The following is a 19,531-nucleotide window of genomic DNA, read 5'->3' as shown; positions in this document are numbered from 1 at the left end:
ATAATGTTGAAATATTGTCTTCTATTTGTATAGATAATAAGCTTTTGGTGTTAAATAATCTAAAGTCCTGTAAAAATCATTTTGTGAGTGACAAAACGTACCGCAAAAGTGATGTATGGATTTCTGAGTTAGTTGTGTGTGTTGTATCACCTCAGCTATTAGACTCAATCCATGATTTCTCAGTGCTGCGTCGTGATGACCTGCCATCTGACCACGCCCCCATAATTATTACAGTAAATAGCAAAGGTGTCGATCTAGATAACCTACTAGTTCGGGCAACGTCACTCGGAGAACACGCAGCACTTCAAGGGACAGCAGGAAGAAATAGGTTGATCAAAAAACCTATCAAACACTGTAACATTGACAAAGATAACTTTGCAAGACATATAACACATCGGATGCCTTCTGTAGAAGATAATGATTTAAATTCTTATGTTAATAGGCTCCCAGATACTCTGTATGCGTGTGCAAAAAGCAGTGTCGGAGATTGTGAGGAAATGTCTATTGGCCGGACGGAATTAGGGAGATGGGAAAGATTAATGCAGGACGCTGATGACGCCAGGGTGTGGAGAGCTATAGACTGGAAGGGCAACTACAGTACGTCTGTTTATGGTGATGGTGCCCTTCCAAGTGATGTAGAGTTTAGGGATCACTTTGAGAAAATATTAAATCCTGCTCAAGTTACCGAAGCTGAACCGCCAGACTTGACTACAGATTTTAGTATCCTCGTGCTTGATGAACCCATCTCTCCCTTGGAAGTACATAATCAAATAAAAAGAATGAAAGTCGACAAGGCGTGTGGGCCTGATGGGATTTCCCCTGGCGTTTTTTTACTGTTGCCTGCTCAGTGGATTGCTACTCTTACCACATTATTTAGTAACATTTTTGCATCTGCAGTTTTCTCTCACGCATGGATTAGAGCAAAAGTATTTGTAATATTCAAGAAAGGTGATAAGACTAACCCTGATAATTATCAAGGAATTAGTGTCATCAATTCAGTTGCTAAATTGTACGATATGGTTCTGTGTGAACGCTTGAATCAGTGGTTTAAGCCTTATAGAGAGCAAGCAGGGGCACAGAAGAAACGTGGATGCATGGAGCATGTAGTGACGCTTAGGCTGATTACCAACACAGCCAGGCTAAAAAGAATTAAACTTTTTGTAGTTTTTGTGGATTTTTCTAAAGCTTACGACATTGTTCTGAGACACAAATTGTTTATGGTGATGAAAGGTTTGGGCTGCGGGGCCGTGATGCTGGCCGCTGTGGGGGCGATGTACCGCACCACTGAGAGTATTATTGGTTCTGCTGTATTAACTGCCTCACAAGGAGTCAGGCAAGGCTCTCCCACCTCTTGTTTTTTGTTTATAAAGTTTGTAAATGTGCTGATTAGATTTGTTAAAGAAATGTGTAGGCCAGAGAGATTCATTGAGTGGTTACAAATATTGATGTTTATGGATGACACAGTGTTATTAGCAACAAGTAGGGAAAACATGTACACCAAGTTGAGGAAATTGAAGGAATATTGTGATGAATATGGTATGAGGGTGAACAATGCAAAGACCAAGTTTTTTGTCATCAATGGCGAGCCAGGCGACAAGGAGCCGTTTAACGTGGATGGAATGATAGTGGAACACTGTGTTAGTTACGAGTATATGTATTTGGGTACACCTTTCACGTGTGACGGTTCTGTGTCTTCTGCTGTCAATCTACATGCTAAAAAATGCTAAAAACAAATTATGTCACGTGCTAAAGTTTGCGTCATTTTTACAGAAAAATAATGCTATTCCATTCATAGTTAAAAGACCTGTGTTTGATGCAGCGCTCTTGTCATCCCTAGTATATGGCTGTGAGTCCTGGGTGGGTGCGGACATAAAACCAGTGGTTAAGCTGTACAACTAGTCACTGAAGCAGGTTCTAGGGGTGAGGAAAACAACTCCTAACGTGGTCTGCTATGTGGAGTGTGGCTATCCGTCACTTCCGGACCTTGTGAAGTACAGACAACATAAATTCTTTAGGAAAATGTGGAAGGACAGGTCTAGTATGAAAAAAGAAAAGTTATGGGAGAGAACACACCAGCAGGAAAGGTTGTAAATGAAATGATACGAGAGGAAGTGCTTGATATGTCAATATTATTAGAAAAAGCAGAGAAGTGTGGCGGAATCAAGTGGTTCAAGATGTATTGTATACAGAGATATTAAACCTACTCTAAGTACACATACCATTTACACTGAAAGGAAATTTGTAAATTTGGAATTTACGAGGTTTCGACTTTCTGGCCACACCCTAGCCATAGAAACTGGGAGATGGAACAGGCGAGGGCGGGGCCGCTTACCGTTGGAAGAGCGGCTGTGCCCGTGTGGTGAGGGGCAGACGGAGAGGCACGTGGTAGAGCAGTGTGCCCTCACCCAATATTTGAGAGACCGTTATTCCTACCGAACTATGGAGGATATTTTTACAAAATGTTCAAACAATGTGATTTGTAATGTGATTTATGATGTGCTTAAGGTGTACAGATGAAGTGTATGAGTGTGATTAATTTTTTATTTGTATCAGTGTTTCAAATGGTTATGTTATTTTAGTTGAAGAAAGGAGAAATGTGTTACCAAAATTTAAGTCAAATGTTTGTTTGTTTTTGTTTTTTTGGAGCTCTTGTGCTGAAATTTCAGTATAGTGATCTAATGATTAACAAAATTGTGGACTACAATACTTGCTTGCTGTGGATATTATGTAATGTGAATTTATGCTTTTGTATATTTATAATTATTTTGTGGTCAATAAATCTATCTATCTATCTATCTCTGTGTGTGTGTGTGTGTGTGTGTGTGTGACTTGATAATAACCCTCAACAGATGGGAGGGGTTTGGTAAAGTCAGAGAGTAGGCGAGGAGTGCTCAGGTCACCTGAGGGCTCGTGCTTCGTTTTTGTTCCGCATTCACCTTCTTACTCCTCCTCCTCCTCACTCCTCTTCGTCCTCCTCCTCCTTACTCCTCATCCTCCACACTGAAAATATAGGTGTGACTTTCCCCACTGCTGTTCATTGTTAAAATCTAAACATTTTTTAAAGCGGTAATTTTTTTTTCTCGTATTGTGAAGTTTTACAACTTAAAGCAATAAACTGACAATGAAAGTTGTAATGTTTGCAAATGTTGTGACAAATATGATACAGGTGGTGGTGGAGGTAGTGGTGCTGTAAGTAACGAGGGGATTAAGTAAATATTTCACACCTTTCGGGCATCAGCCTTCCGTTCCTTTCTCTCTCTCTCTCTCTCTCTCTCTCTCTCTCTCTCTCTCTCTCTCTCTCTCTCTCTCTCTCATCCTCCTCCTCCTCCTCCTCCTCCTCCTCCTCCTCCTCCTCCTCCTCCTCCTCCTCCTCCTCCTCCTCCTCACCCGCTACAAACGAAAAAAAATATGATCTCATCGCAGACATTTGCTGCGTAAATAATTGCATAATTATGAGGGACTTTAATCTTCCACTCACTGCTCACGCAGGCCAGCAGCTCTAGGGCTGCGTGCTCTAGGGCTCATGCTTCGTTTCGTTTTTGTTCCGCATTCACCTTCTCACTCCTCCTCCTCCTCACTGCTCATCCTCCACACTGAAAATATAGGTGTGACTTTCTCCACTGCTGTTCATTGTTAAAATCTAAACATTTTTAAAGCGGTGACTTTTTTTTTTTTTTTCTCGTATTGTGAAGTTTTACAACTTAAATAAACTGACAATGATAGTTGTAATGTTTGCAAATGTTGTGACAAATATGATACAGGTGGTGGTGGAGGTAGTGGTGCTGTAAGTAACGGGAGGATTAAGTAAATATTTTACACCTTTCGGGCATCAGCCTTCCGTTCCTTCTCTCTCTCTCTCTCTCTCTCTCTCTCTCTCTCTCTCTCTCTCTCTCTCTCTCTCTCTCTCTCTCTCTCTCTCTCTCTCTCTCTCTCTCTCTCTCTCTCCCTCCTCCTCCTCCTCCTCCTCCTCCTCCTCCTCCTCCTCACCCGCTACAAACGAAAAAAAATATGATCTCATCGCGGACATTTGCTGCGTAAATAATTGCATAATTATGGGGGACTTTAATCTTCCACTCACTGCTCACGCAGGCCAGCAGCTCTACAAGAGTATACTTGAAAGCTCCCTCCACCAGCACATCATGCATCCGACGAGAGGTAACAATATCCTAGATATTGTTTTAACAACTGATGAAGAGTCAATAAAAAACGTAAAAATTGGATCAGAACTTAGTTCCAGCGATCATCGTAGCTTACTTTTCACCATCAATTTTGACGAAGCTAAAGCAAGCGAGAGTAAAGAAAAAGTGCCAGACTATTGGCGTGCTAACTTTGAGAGACTTCGCATGCAGCTTGCATCCATAGACTGGAATGAACTGCTGGGAACACCAGACATTAACAAAGCATGGGAAGTGTTAGCTAAAAAGTTAAATGAAACCGCGAATTTGTGTGTACCGCTACGAAACAAACGGAAGATAAAGTACACCAAACCGAAATGGAATAATGAAATCAGATGTTGTCTTCTGGCTAGGAAAGAACCGTACCGCTTCTTCTTCATTGGAAGAACCTTTGAATTTAAATCAGGAAAGGTTATACTTGCCTTATATAATTCACTGGTGCGCTCTCATCTAGAATAATGTGTGCAGTTCTGGTCACCATATTACAAAAAGACTGAAAAAAAAACTAGAAAAGGTACAGCGTAGAGTCACAAAGATGATTCCAAGATTGCGTAATAAGCCGTATGAAGAACGACTTAGCTTAACAAACCACAGGATAAGAGGAGACCTAATTGAGGTTTTCAAAATTTTTAAAGGATATAGTAATCTTGATGTAAATAAATATTTTACCATTGATCATTCTAACCTGACAAGAAATAATGGATTCAAGATTATAACCAAACGGTTTAAATCCCTCAAGACCAAACATTTTTCTTTAATCGCAGAGTAAATATCTGGAATAAACTTCTTGCAGAAATCGTAAACAGCAATTCTACTGAATCATTCAAAATAAAATAGACAAATATTTAAAAGTTAATCCCCAAGCTCTCTTCTTGTCTGAATAATAACTAAATTCACTAATATAGCTCTTGTATTTTACAGACACCAATTTTATTATAAGTTGTGTTCATTTTCATATAGGTGTATAGAGTTCTCCATACGGTGAATAGTAGAACTTCCTGTCATCCTTTCCTATGAAAATTCCATGTCAGTTTTTCCATACTGCATGGTACTTTTCCCAACTATTTCCATGCCAGCGCAAGCTAGAGGGAGAGGTGGGTGAGGAGGAGCCTTCTGCTGTGCTGCCCTGTCTCTCTTCCATGTTGCTAGTTAGACGTAGTTATCAAACAACCTTGCAAGGACCAAAAGGTCTGTTGCTGTTTGGCTTTCCTTTGTATTCCTCCTCCTCCTTCTACCATTAATAGCTATAGTTAGTGTAGAATAGTTACCCAAACAGCCTACTAAGAACCTCAAGATCTCTTGCTGTTTAGACCTCCTTTGTATTCCTTTGCATTTTCTTTCATAGCGGGGAGAGGGGGATGATGATGATGATGATGATGAGGAGGAGGAGGAGGAGGAGGAGGAGGAGGAGGAGGAGGCAAGTGTAGGAGAAAAAAAAGAAGAAAAAAAGAAAAAGGAGAGAGAGAGAGAGAGAGAGAGAGAGAGAGAGAGAGATTTCGTGAATATTCTCAGAGTGTGGGAAAGGAGGAAGGTAAAGGAAGGCAGAGGCGGGGGAGGAAAAAGAAAGAGGAGGGAGGAGGAGGCGGAGGGGAGGAGAGGAGGAGGAAACACTTTCAAGTACAACTACTGCCATCGTCATTTTATCGCTTCAAGTAGTAAAACTTCACAAAACAAGATTGACATAATAATGGTAATATTTATATATTGTCACAATAATGGTAATATTTATATATTGTCACAAAAAACGGGCTTATAAATTAAGAATGAGCAACAGGGAAGTGTGGGAAGGGAGACAGAGCCGGATTTTCATATGGAGTGGAGGAGGATATATATATATATATATATATATATATATATATATATATATATATATATATATATATATATATATATATATATATATATATATATATATAAACACACACACACACACACACACACACTAGAGATGAGATGTGAAGTTTCCAGTGAAGATACACAGTGCGCAGTGTCCCTTGTCTGAGCTTACTGTATTATATTGTGGTAACTAGTGTGTGTGTGTGTGTGTGTGTGTGTTTATATATATATATATATATATATATATATATATATATATATATATATATATATATATATATATATATATATATATATATATATATATATATATATATATATATATATATATATATATATATATATATATATATATATATATATATATATATATATATATATAAACACACACACACACACACACTAGTTACCACAATATAATACAGTAAGCTCAGACAAGGGACACTGCGCACTGTGTATCTTCACTGGAAACTTCACATCTCATCTCTAGCTAAAACAGCTTCTATGAAGTTAGGCATTGTGAGACGTCTCCGCCAGTCTTTCTCACCGTTCCAGCTGCTAACTCTGTACCTTATCCGCCTTATCCGTCCATGTATGGAATATGCTTTACATGGGGGGTGTCCACTCATACGGCTCTTCTAGACAAGGAGGAATCAAAAGCTTTTCGTCTCATCAATTCCTCTGCTCTAATTGTCTTAAGGCTCATTCTCAACACAGCAATGTTGCATCTCTTGCTATCTTCTACCGCTATTTTCATGCTAACTGCTCTTCTGATCTCGTTAATTGCATGCCTCCCCTCCTCCCGCGGCCTCACTGCCCAAGACTCTTCTTTATTTCACCCCTATTCTGTTCACCTCTCTAAAACAAAAGTTAACTAGTATTCTCAATCATTCATCCCTTCCTCTGGTAAACTTTGGAACTCCCTGCCTGCGTCTGTATTTACACTTCTTGTGACTTGAATGAGAGAGAGAGAGAGAGAGAGAGAGAGAGAGAGAGAGAGAGAGAGAGAGAGAAAAGGGGTGGAGGGGGAAGGTAGAACGCTCGCCTGTCCTTTCTGCCAAGGTGTTTGACCGATAGTTGGTTCTGTAGAGACACGGTAACGCAGCTCACGAGGAATTCCCTTACTCAGCCGACACCCAAACGTTCTTCCAGGAGTAAAAACACTAGTGTAATTTACCTATTGCAGCTAGTCACTTCAAATTCACCGGATTTATACATTAGGATATGTTGAAAAAGCAGACATAGTTTCCTTAAGTTACTTAGTGATTTTGCATAGGCCTAAAGCCATTCATGATTTCAAGCTTGAATTAACGCGTTGGGGGGGATCATTAATAGAATTTTATTATATTTCGCCATATTTGAAAGTAAAAACCAGTGTTCTACTATTTAAAATAAATAAAATATTAATGCAAAAGATATCATATGCAAATGCATTGATTATTTGTTGGATTTACGAAATAAAAAGTATATTTTTATTTTATTTATTTATTTATTTATTTATTTTTATTTTTTTTATGAATTCCAGAAATATTAGTTAGAACTAAAATTCCCATATTTTAATGTACACAAAGAGAACAGTAGGTTTTCATAAGAGACTAAAGAAAAAAGACTATCCGAAAAAAAAAAAAAAAAAAATATATATATATATATATATATATATATATATATATATATATATATATATATATATATATATATATATATATATATATATATATATATATGGGAAAAAGGGGAAAAAAATTATCGTGTGTCGCGGCGCCTGAAACCTTGGAATTTCATGACGGGATGCCTCATTGCATAAGGGAAAAAATATCAAAATGTTGCATATACAAGAAAAGAAAAATTTTCAGAAAATCATGAAAAAATACATTTAAAAAATTCAGGTCGACCCTCTTATACCTCACACATCTGATTCATTTATTTTCTCCAGTTGCTCTTATTCTATTTTTTTTTTTTTTTCATTTAACTAAACCATCACAAAACTCCTTGTCCTGCTTGATCAGCTAATTCGCTTTCAGTGTCAGTTCTTTGCATTTCCTCATCTTTCCTTTTTCCCATGTAAATTACTCCACACATTTACGTATATTACATTCATCTTCCTTGTGTAATGAATTCTTTATTACATTGTGCTAATTTTGCAAAATACTTCCATGTGCATTAAACATTTTTTTTTAAATATTGTAACTTTGTAATTGTCAATTCCACTATGGTAAAAATTAGGTGTGTATATTTTTTTTATAACAGGACAATAAATTAAATACTCATGAATAAAAATACAATAGAGAAAATAGTGCATTTTTATTAGCTATGCTGGAATGACTTTGCTTATGAAAATGTTGTCAATAGCATGATCCAGTCAAGACTGCTTTAATGTCCATGTCATAGAAATAATGGAACAGAAGTCTTTTGATGTGAAACACATTTTAAGATTTTAAAGGAATCATACACAATTCTGATAAATTATTAAAGCTTGAAAGTTGCTAACATACACCTACAAAACTGAAGTTATTATAACCATCACTGATATAGATAAAAATATCTTCCTACCTATAGCCAAAATAAGGTGCGTACATACATACACGTACGTACATTCATCTGAACTTCCTCACATTTGACAAAAACATTTTGCTTGTATTCATCCTTTAATATAGCAACAATATGCACATCCATATGCTTTCCAATGATCACAAGAAACCTCTCAGTACTAAATTAGTAAAGAGAATGTGTGATTTCAAGGCTAATTTTTACACTTAAGTTTGTAATGAGCAAAATTTTGGCACTTCTTTTGATGTAAGTAATGTAAAGACTTCAAGTACAACTTTATTACTAATAACAGAAATCCTTCAACTTTAGCTTAAAAGATATTCCTCCTAGAAATACTTTTTTAACAATCAACAAATACTAAAGCTATCAGAAAAATATTTCTCTAGAATAAAAATACAACATCCCTATTTCTTTTTCCTTTCAGTGGAACACTTTGGACAGTACCATTTTCCTTTTGGCTTGGTAGTGAGCCCAACACAGGCAAAATGAAACCACTCAATGGGACACTGTAAATGAAAGAATAAATATCAATATTTTGGTGACTGGAGAGAATCAATGGAAAAGAAAATTAAACACCATTTGACATGAGATTAACACACACTCAAAAAAAAAAAAAAAAAAAAAAAAAAAAAAAAGTGGGATCTGACAAGTTTCACACTGAACAACCCAGTAGTCTTAGCAAGGTTGATAAGCATGTTCTGTTTGTTTTCCACTACTATGGCAACTCAAATCCTATAGCTTCATTTATGAATGCCACTCACATTTATGCAGGCACAGCTATACCACACACACTCACAAGGAAACCAACATGAGTAGCCTGTTATCTATGGATCCATTCTTGATGTCAGTTTGTTTCATGCTAAATATGTAATGATATTAATTTTAATGTGTACATGTAGAATTTGAAGTAAACACATTGAAAGAACTGCATAAGTGAAATGAAATGCACTAAAAAATAGAACAAAATTACTGTGGCACCTTGCACTGCAAATGCTCCTTGTTAGGCACTGTTGTTTCTATTTTATACTTATCAATGTGTAACAAATACTGAAGGTGAAATGCAACTAAGGATGATGCAGCCAAAACAAGTTTAGTCTGCATTGCTGGGTGTGTCAGCGAAATCTAGGTTCTTTGAGAGAGAAGACATAATGTCACCATAGTCTGAAGAGTTGCCCAAACATCCAGGTATGCAGTTTCCTTACAAGATAACATCACAGGCTGGATGAGTGGTCAAGAGATTCAGATTCACTTCTCTAGTTACATGAATATATCTGTACATTCTGTATATACTGTACGTATATAAAGAAAGTTCCGAAGACTGCGACTTCCCTTGTCACAGTCTAAGTCTTCATCATACACCCTGGTGATTTGCATTATGAGTAAAAGAAAAAAATTCTTGATATGTACATGCTTATATTGATGTTTTTACCCAATACTCATTATTTAACTAAAATTAACTACAAGTAAAAATTTGTAAAAACTCACTCAACATATGAGCAGCCAGCCGCAACTTGGTTTAGCCTTTTCATTGGCTTCCCCCTGATGCAGTGCTGTTTACAGTGCTTTTTGTGATCTGATTTACTCTCGTTACTCTCAAATATTAAGCACCAATTTGCGCAGCCAGAGGACTTAAGGTCCCTTTTTTTAACACCAGGCAGCAAAAAATAAATAGCTGGTCATGCCTGGTCTCACTTGCTCTCAGTCAGCACTGTGATCTCATAGTGGAAATATCATTCATTCAAATTAGTAAGCCATGATGTCACCCAAGAATCTGGCTGCTAAGGATGATGCCAGTAAGAGAAAGGACATAATTACCATAGAAACTTCAGTAGATCATACAAAAATATGACATTGGAGTATATGCTGTTAACCTCACAAGGATATACAGCTGCTTGATTAGTGTTTATAGTTTACGATTGTTATTTGTTAAAAACAACTCTTTATTCTGCATGAAATACCATGTTAATTGAATTATTCATATTAATATTTTGTGGGTGTGGAACAGGTTAATAGGATTTCCACTATTTTCTAAGAGAAAATATATTTAGGGTTACTGAATTCATATGTTAGAAGTGGCCTTCTGAAACAAATTAAACTCACAACCCTAGGTACCAATGTAATTGTAAGAAGTGAAAGGAGACAACAGATGGCTGGAAATAGGTTAATTAGGTTAAAAAAAAAAAAAAAAAGGAAAGGAAAGGAAAGGAATTGTGAAAGAAAAGTCAAATAAGAATAATCAGGACTATAAGGTCCTACTAAAGAATGTTACAGGTACTAAAAACTAGATTTTTTAATGTTATTGACTCAATGGCAAGGTAATAACCCTGTCACTTTCCCTGTAAAACTCTTGTCCTTCCCTTTCTCATGCTTTCAATTTGTTTTATTTCTTCCTATAAAGGTTCATTCAGCCTTATTCCACACTGTATTTGACATTCTGCTCTTGTTTTACTTAAACTAATGACTGATGATGGTGAAAATCAAAATGCAAAACAAGCCAATTTCTAGGGAGGCATCATGATGGTGAAATTTTACAAATTAATAAAAACTAATTCATATAACTTATATACATACTTCATTTTCTGTATTCACTTACAAACATCTCAAATGTGACATACTTATTACATGTATACATGCCCTGTATCAGTATTGGTATACCTGTCACACTTCTTAAAGGAAGGTTGCCCAGAAATGTTACATCTAATTTCTTTATGGAAATAAGAATACATGACTAAAGAAAGAAGGGGGAAAACAAATGAAAGATGCAAGTTGAAAATTTGGAGATTAAAAACACAGCAACAGGAAATGGTACTTACATCCATCTTATCACATGCAATCATCTCTCCATAGGACACTTGATGACATAGGCAGTAGGTTGGCTCATTAGGATCAACAGGCATGTCCAACACATCTGAGGGGTGGGCAATGGAGAGGCACGGTATGGTTGAGACAATTGCTGAGTCTGTTTCCAATTTCTTCTTCTTCTTGCGACCAGTCTTGGGAACTGCTTCTCCATCATCAGACTGAGTCCCTTTTCTTTTGTTTTTACCTTTTTCTTCTTTTTTCTTTCTCCCTTGGAATAAAAGAAGTCATTAAAACATTAATATAGGCTCACATAGAATAACATGCGTACATGAAGTTGTACTCTCCCCTTCAATACGATGATGCCTACAGAGGCGTCACGAAGCACCAGATAGAATATACGATGATGCTTACATAGGCATCATGGTTGGACTCTATTTTAGTTGTTGTTAAGCAGTCCCATATCCTGTTTTGACTTGTTTTTGAGCAATCCCATATCCTGTTTTGACTTGTCATGAGGTTCTATTGCTCCTCCCACCCTCCCTGTTCCCACTAGTCACATAAATGAGCTACACCATACTACATCCAGAATGAGGAAATCTCACTGGCAGATCCTTACATCATAGTTTCCCCTCCTATGGTCCTTTCCTTATCTTCCATATCTCCCTATCCTTCTCTTCATCCTATAGCCCCTCCACCAAGGAGGGGAGACAATAAGAGGGTAGATACAGTTTTCCCCTTCCCTTGTTCATTCCTTCCCCTCTTACCCTCCTCTCTACATATTCTGTGTATGTGTGTGTGTGTGTGTGTGTGTGTGTGTGTGTAATAACAATAATAAAATGGTTTATTATTTAGGCAGTTAACAAACTGAAAATGTACAGAGGGGGGTGGGGAAATACTTAACATTAATCCTAAAGGTAAGTCTAATCTAGAAGGGACTATTGATTGATGGCTCGCACTATGGTGGGAATTGCACTGAGTCTGTACCAGTCTGTGCACAGCGCCTTTAGGGGCATTATCTTGTTGTGGTGTCTGGTGGCACAGACCAGGCGAGGCACGTCAGGCGGCAGCATGTGTGTGTGTGTGTGTGTGTGTGTGTGTGTGTGTGTGTGTGTGTGTGTGTGTGTGTGTGTGTGTGTGTGTGTGTGTGTGTGTGTGTGTGTGTGTGTGTGTGTGTGTGTGCTGATGTGGCTTGGAAGGTTGTCTTATGACAATTACTAATGAATAAAGGTAGTGGACTTGTGTCTATTACGTCCTTTTCTATGTGTGTGTGTGTGTGTGTGTGTGTGCAACTCACTCACCTCCATAAACACACAGCAGCCTACTAATCTCTTTTGTGATAACTTCACTTTCCCTTTCCTCTCCTTCACTCATTACCACCTCTTCTGTAATTTACTATCCTCCAATCACCCAAGGTAAATGATGTGTGTGTGTGTGTGTGTGTGTGTGTGTGTGTGTGTGTGTGTGTGTGTGTGTGTGTGTGTGTGTGTGTGTGTGTGTGTGTGTGTGTGTGTGTGTGTGTGTGTGTCCTACTTACACCCAGAAAAACAACAACCCCTGCCTCATATTTCTACGACAACTGAAAGGTTGACTCAGAGAGAGAGAGAGAGAGAGAGAGAGAGAGAGAGAGAGAGAGAGAGAGAGAGAGAGAGAGAGAGAGAGAGAGAGAGAGAGAGAGAGAGAGAGAGAGAGAGAGAGAGAGAGAGAGAGAGCATTCGGAGTGAAGTGGCTAAGGAATCAAGAACATTATAAGCTTACTTTTTTTACTATTGGTTTCTTCCTCCTTCTTATTGTTGTTGAGTGCTTTCTCCTTGATTTCTGCCTCAAATTTGGCTAAGTCAGAATCTAATCTGCGGATGTGTTTATCCACCTGCAATGAAAACAAATAATGCAAAAAATTGTCTTCATATATATATATATATATATATATATATATATATATATATATATATATATATATATATATATATATATATATATATATATATATATATATATATATATATATATATATACTACCTTCCACTTCATATAATGTTTCATATACTTCATTCAAATTCTTCCTTCATATTTTGTGCAGATAATAGAAACAGATGAATTCATCATTAATCTATTTCTGTTTTCTACACTAAATGTAAATGAGAAATTTTAATGATTCTATGAAGTATGTGAAACATGATATGATGTGGAATGTATTACTGTCAGTTAGTAAAACAAAAGAGTGAGGTCTTAGTAAGAAACTGAAACTGACTGCAAAGACTAGTTATCCACTACTGTATTGTTCACAAGATTTTAAAATGAACATGCAAACACAAAAGCCATCTCAAAATTATGGTACAGATAAAAAAAATTGATAGATGCTGTTTGAAAAGAATACAATTCATGCAAGAGAGAAGTGAATGATGTTAAGCAGCAAAAAATATGTACTCACACAAGTCTATCTCATAAAAGTTCAGCCCTTTTTTTTGGTCAAGAAATATAATTTCTTGAAATTATATTTCAAGTGTTGAAGTTTACAAGTTTCTTCATTCCATATTTACAAGTAGAAAACTTACTCCTACACTTAACAGAGTAATGCCAATTAAAGATGGTGTCAGTGCTTGGGTGCAGATATAGAAACCTACCAGTTCATAAGTCTGGATAGCAAGCTGAACTTTGTCATCACTGTACTCTTTTGCCCTGTTGAACATCTTTTGAATCTTGCTCATCTGCTCAGATCTTTTCTCAGGACTCAAGCTTTTAACTGTTGTCAGGTACTCATCTGAAATCTGAAAGATTATTGATTAAGAACTATTCTGCATTCTAAATCAGAAAATGAATGAACAAGTATCATGTCCTTATATATTAAAAATTGAACTAATATTAGAGAAGTTACTGTGCTCAAGACATGCATGAAAGAACAAAATGTCTGCATTTTTCTGTGCTGGATGTCTCAGAACATTCTAGAGAGAATTATAATAATCTCAACTTTGAATGTTCTAGCCTTACTTTCTTCTATCACTCATAGATGATACTGATATTGTTATTCACAATATGGATAGCAATTCCAGGTGAAATTCATTATTATTATCAATATTCTTGTTATTACTTTTTATTATTTTTCTATTTTTTTTTTCTTATTTATAAGATACTGATAAAAAGTCTTAATATTCATTTCATTAACTTGAAGATTTTTAAGCACTAGACAGCACAATTTTGATAAAATAACAATAATTACACACTAATGCTGTTTTTAAAAAAGAAAGAAAAACATTACTTATAATTGAGTTGTAAACTATATTTTCTAGAGGGGAGGGAGATGTTGGGCACAGACAAAAGTACACATTAACAATAAGAACTAGGTAAGACTTCTTCAACTCAGAGTCTAATTTAACAATTACACAACATGCTTGATGAGGTGGAGATGGCCCATGTAATGTCTCTCACCTGGTCAATATTACGCATAACATCTTGTGACCGCTGGTCCAGGTCTCGCATCAAGTAAAAGTTCCGTTGCAGCTCTGTGGGCAGGTTTTCTAAGCCTGGAATGTGGGAGATAGTGTAAACTTTGTTGATACAAATCTAATATTCAGGGAAGTATTAAAAAATACATGGCAGTAATATTTTCATGTGATACAATGCAATGCCAATAAAATAAACTGGCAACTAAATAAAAATTTTACAGTTAAATTATATTCTATGGCAACTCATCTATTGTAACTACTACTTTAATAAACTTACTGAACCTATCTACACCTAATCAACCCAAACCTAAGATAAGACATGTATAAGCTTTGCAAGTTAAAATACTTCATCCAAATTCTATTAATAATTTTAAATTGTGCATGTGTAGGGCAAACATTCTTTACACTTTAAACTGTGCTATGCATTCTAGCTTCATCCATGTTAATGAATGGTAGTGGATATTTAGTCATGGCACAATAAATTCTAAAACTATATAGCTTGCAATTGCGCTTACTGGTTGATCAGGATGAACTTATACATCTACTGTGCATACATAAAGAGCTACATCACATGGGGCATGACTTCTTAAATCAAACCAATGTGACTCTAAATACAAAATTTTGAATAGAATTAACTTCATAACATTGGAGGTTTGCTCCCCTAAATAATGAATCATGATTATGAGCCTAACCTAACAAACTTCTTACTTGGGACTCCAGCCTCCTTAATCCCTACCAGAATATTCACCTATCATAGAAAGGTCTCTTTATTTTCCATGCTGAAAAGTCACAGCCAATGCAGCCTACAGGAGGGCTGGACCACACTAGAACAACCAATTAGTGCAAGTGATGTTTTCCATTCCCTTGTTGGCCTAATCCCTCAGAAGGCTTATAGATCTGATAGGGTCCCTCTTATTGCTCTCCGAAATTGTGCCTATGTACTCACACCCTGCCTAGTCAAACTCTTCCAACTCTGTCAATCAACATCTACCTTTCCTTCTTGTTGGAAGTTTGCCTACATTTAGTCTGTTCCTAAAAAGGGTGACTGCTCTAATCCCTCAAACTGCTGTCCTATCACTAAAATTTTTTTAATCTATCCTCAACAGGATGATTCTTAAACATCTATCATTTCACAATCTTCTATCTGATCACCAGTATGGGTTCCATCGAGGCTGCTCTACTGATCTGGCTTTCCTTACTGAGTCTTGGTCATTCTCTTTTAGGGATTTTGGTGAAATTTTTGCTGTTGCCTAAGACATATCAAAAGCTTTTGATAGAGTCTAGCACATAGGTTTAATTTCCAAACTACCCTCCTACAGCTTCTATCCTTCTCTCTCTAACTTCATCTCAAGTTTCCTCACTGACTGTTCTATTGCTGCTGTGGTAGATGGTCACTGTTCTTCTCCTAAGTCTATTAACAGTGGTGTTCCTCAGGGTTCTGTCCTGTCACCCACTCTTTTCCTATTATTCACTGATAATATTCTAAACCAAACTTCATGCCCTATCCATTCCAACACTGATGATATCACCCTACACTTTTCCATGTCTTTTCGTAGATGTCCAACCCTTCATGAGGTTAACAGCTCATACAGGGAAGCCATGGAATGCTTGACTTCTGATCTCTAAAATTTCTGATTGAAGCAGAACAAACTTAGTATTATTCAATGCCTAAAGAACTCAATTTGTCCATCTATCAACTCAACACAACCTTCCAGATAACTATCCCCTCTTCTTCAATATCACTCAACTGTCCCCTTCTTCTACACTGAACATCCTCGGTCTCTCCTTTACTCGTAATCTAAATTTGCATCTCATCTCTTACTAAAAGAGCTTGTATGAAGTTAGGCATTCTGAGTCATCTGTCATTTTTTCTCACCCTCCCAACTGCTAACTCTGTACAGGAGCCTTATCTGTCCATGTATGGGGTATGCTTCACATGTATGGGAGGAGGTGGGTTCCACTCATACTGTGCTGTTAGACAGGGTCAAATCAAAAGCTTTTTGTTTTATCATCTCCTCTTCTCTAACTGACTGTCTTCAGCCTCTTTCTCGCCTTGCACTTCTTGCTATGTTCTACTGCTATTTTTCATGCTAACTGCTTTTCTAATTTTGCTAACTGCATGCCTCCCCTCCTGTTGCAGCCTCACTGCACAAGACTTTCTTCTTTATCTCATCCTTATTCTGTCCACCTCTCTAATGCATGAGTTAACCAGTATTCTCAATCCCTATCTCTGCTAAATTCTGGAACTCTCTGCCTGCTTCTGTATTTCCTTCTTCCTATGACTTCAATTCTTTCAAGAGGGAGGTTTCAAGACACTTATCCTCCATTACTTGATTTTTCTATTTGGAATTCTCTATAGGAATACGCATTAAATGAACCATTTTTTTATACAATATTTTGTTGTCCTTGGCCAGCAGCCTTCTTGCATAAAAAAGTGCTGACTAGAAAGTTTAAGAACCTATCTAGCTGTGACTAGATAGCCTAAGAACTTATCTAGCCATGACTAGACAGCCAAAGAACCTATCTTGCCATGACTGGCTGGATAACCACTTAATTAAAGAAAATAAAATCAATTATTGATTACAACTGTAGATATGCAAACAAATAATTAGGTAAGGAGCCTACAATCTACTGTAGATTCCACAGGTTGCTGCACACATGCCAGTGAACATCAAGCAAGTGGATCTCTATTACCTTTCTGTAAGTTGAATGCCTTGGAAGATTTGTAAATTTATTGGCAATTATGAATTGTTATTAGCTTTATGGCACATCATTTTGTGTACTGTTTACATCTACAGCATAATCTTTGTTAATACATTTGGGCCAATAATTTTGTTGGAATGCTTTTTTTTTTCACGTTCAAAATAATAATAAATGTAGAGTTTCCTCTAGTATAATAGCAAAATTTTCGGGATCCCAAACTCAGAGTAATGTTCAGAAACCTTCTTACCATAACATACAAGCTCTTGTGACCTGCCAAACCAATGTGGTGATAAGCCAACTCGAGCTTCACTACCTAAAACCTTCACTAGCTGCCAACTGCCTCCGATCATTCTGGCCGTACAAAGCTTCTGTGTGACAGGCAATGCTGCCAATTTCTTAGTTCACCTGTTTACAAATTTATGCAAACGTGCCTCGGAAATTTTGCGGTGATTTGCTTTTTACCCGCGTCCTGATGCCTTCCTTGGATGTTACTTTACTGGAGCGTGGCGAGACGAGACACGTGAGCGATGAAGCGTGACGGAAAAGCCCCATCGGAATGCGTATATAAAGACTTACTTTCTAGATATTGCTCGAGATGCAGGCCAGTCGCCATCTTGGACTAGAGAGTTTTGTTTTGGTGGCTGGTGACGTCAGGGAGGCGGCGTCCCGTCACTATGACAACGCTGGGACTGGCCCCTGGCGTCCCTTCCTAACAAAGACTTCACCATTTGTTCAGCAGGTTTTCCTTTAATATGAATACTCTTTTATCATCTATGATCCGATGTGCTTGAATGTTAAGGGCTGTACTCCATCGATTTATTTGACAGAAAGACGTGAAATAAACATATACCAAAGAACAGCGACGTTGAGGATTGTGTTCATACATTCACCACAGCGTCCCAACATAACAAACCATCATCAATGAATAACACTAATACTTTGGTTGTTATCTTTACAGTCACAACAAATTTAACCTGTACTTACTTTCCATTGCTCTCAAGGACTGAGGCGTACTAAGGTTCCCGCAAACAAACCCAACTTCTGTGGTAACAGTGACGGGTCCTGGAGTGGCAGCAGCAGCACACTCTCGCAGGAAAAATCAGCAGACCTACTGGCTGGCTGGCGGCCCCCACACGTTCCCCGCCCCAGCCTGCCCGACAGCTGCCGTGTGCGTGGCCTGCACCCACACCACGCACCCGAGTACATGGCCACTTTGGATTTAAAGCTCTCTGGATACAGCGCGCGCATAGTTTTTATCGGACCTATAGGTATACAAACAGTTGGTCTGCATCGCGAAGCTAAAGCAAAGGTACCAAATTCATGTACTGTTAACGTTTCTGATTCACGGTGAACACGCACCAGAATCAGGAAACTTTGTACTCTATAAGTGTCACTTTTCGACCGTGATTTTTCGTTTCAGTCATAACTCGAAGCAGTTTTGATTTTTTTTTAAAGTTGTTTCAGTGATGTACTACGTCGCCTTGTAACTGAAAGCAAAGTTACTAAGGTATATTTCGATGTTAGGATGAACCATATATAATTTCCTGGAGCAACATCCATTTCTGACGCGGGTATTGATCTTGTTCTGACTAACATAATACTGGCAGATCACTTAGTGAGGGGATAGGTTACAACACACACACACACAGTTATGAATTGGTGATGATGATTATTAGACATAATAATATTTGTTGTTGTTTTGTTGTTGTTTTGTTGTTGTTGTTGTTGTTGCTCTTGCTCTTGTTGTTGTTGTTATTTTTATTATTATTATTATTATTATTATTATTATTATTATTATTTTCATTATTATTATTATTATTATTATTATTATTATTATTATTATTATTATTATTATTATTATTTTCATTATTATTATTATTATTATTATTATTATTATTATCGTTGTTGTTATTATTGTCGTCGTCGTCGTCGTCATCATCTTCATAATCATTATCATTATCAACTCTAATATACAGACTGAGAACCCCTTAACATGAAGTAATCCAGACAAGTAATCGTCCCGGTGGA

The 19,531-nt window shown here is 37.1% G+C and overlaps 1 protein-coding gene across 4 annotated transcripts; it reads right to left on the bottom strand.

Annotated features, from left to right (window-relative positions):
- Positions 1-8,297: 8,297 nt before the first annotated feature.
- Positions 8,298-18,687, bottom strand: LOC135104084 (inhibitor of growth protein 4-like). 4 transcript variants are annotated; one of them, XM_064011044.1, is made up of 6 exons: positions 18,488-18,687; positions 14,784-14,878; positions 13,982-14,125; positions 13,116-13,227; positions 11,372-11,628; positions 8,298-9,064 (listed from the first exon to the last, which is right to left on the bottom strand). In XM_064011044.1, the coding sequence occupies exons 1-6, from the start codon at positions 18,492-18,494 to the stop codon at positions 8,963-8,965; spliced, it is 717 nt and encodes a 238-aa protein (XP_063867114.1). In that variant the 5' UTR covers positions 18,495-18,687; the 3' UTR covers positions 8,298-8,962. The 4 variants fall into 4 exon arrangements, with proteins under 4 accessions (XP_063867114.1, XP_063867104.1, XP_063867086.1 ...); XM_064011034.1 differs by lacking the exon at positions 18,488-18,687 and adding an exon at positions 18,080-18,227; XM_064011016.1 differs by lacking the exon at positions 18,488-18,687 and adding an exon at positions 17,935-18,073.
- Positions 18,688-19,531: the final 844 nt, after the last annotated feature.

This window comes from Scylla paramamosain, chromosome 1 (assembly GCF_035594125.1).
Source record: "Scylla paramamosain isolate STU-SP2022 chromosome 1, ASM3559412v1, whole genome shotgun sequence".
In the NCBI taxonomy this organism is placed as follows: Eukaryota; Metazoa; Arthropoda; class Malacostraca; order Decapoda; family Portunidae; genus Scylla; species Scylla paramamosain.
This window is presented reverse-complemented; position numbering and strand designations above follow the sequence as displayed.

Excerpts from the sequence above, each read along its gene's own strand:
- LOC135104084 (XM_064011016.1), bottom strand. The coding sequence starts at position 18,055 with ATGGGGCTTTTCCGTCACGCTTCATCGCTCACGTGTCTCGTCTCGCCA. Across the intron at positions 13,228-13,981 it reads CTATCCAGACTTATGAACTG|GTGGATAAACACATCCGCAG; the intron begins GTAGGTTTCTAT and ends TTTTCATTGCAG. Across the intron at positions 9,065-11,371 it reads TTGCATGTGATAAGATGGAT|TGTCCCATTGAGTGGTTTCA; the intron begins GTAAGTACCATT and ends TTTCATTTACAG.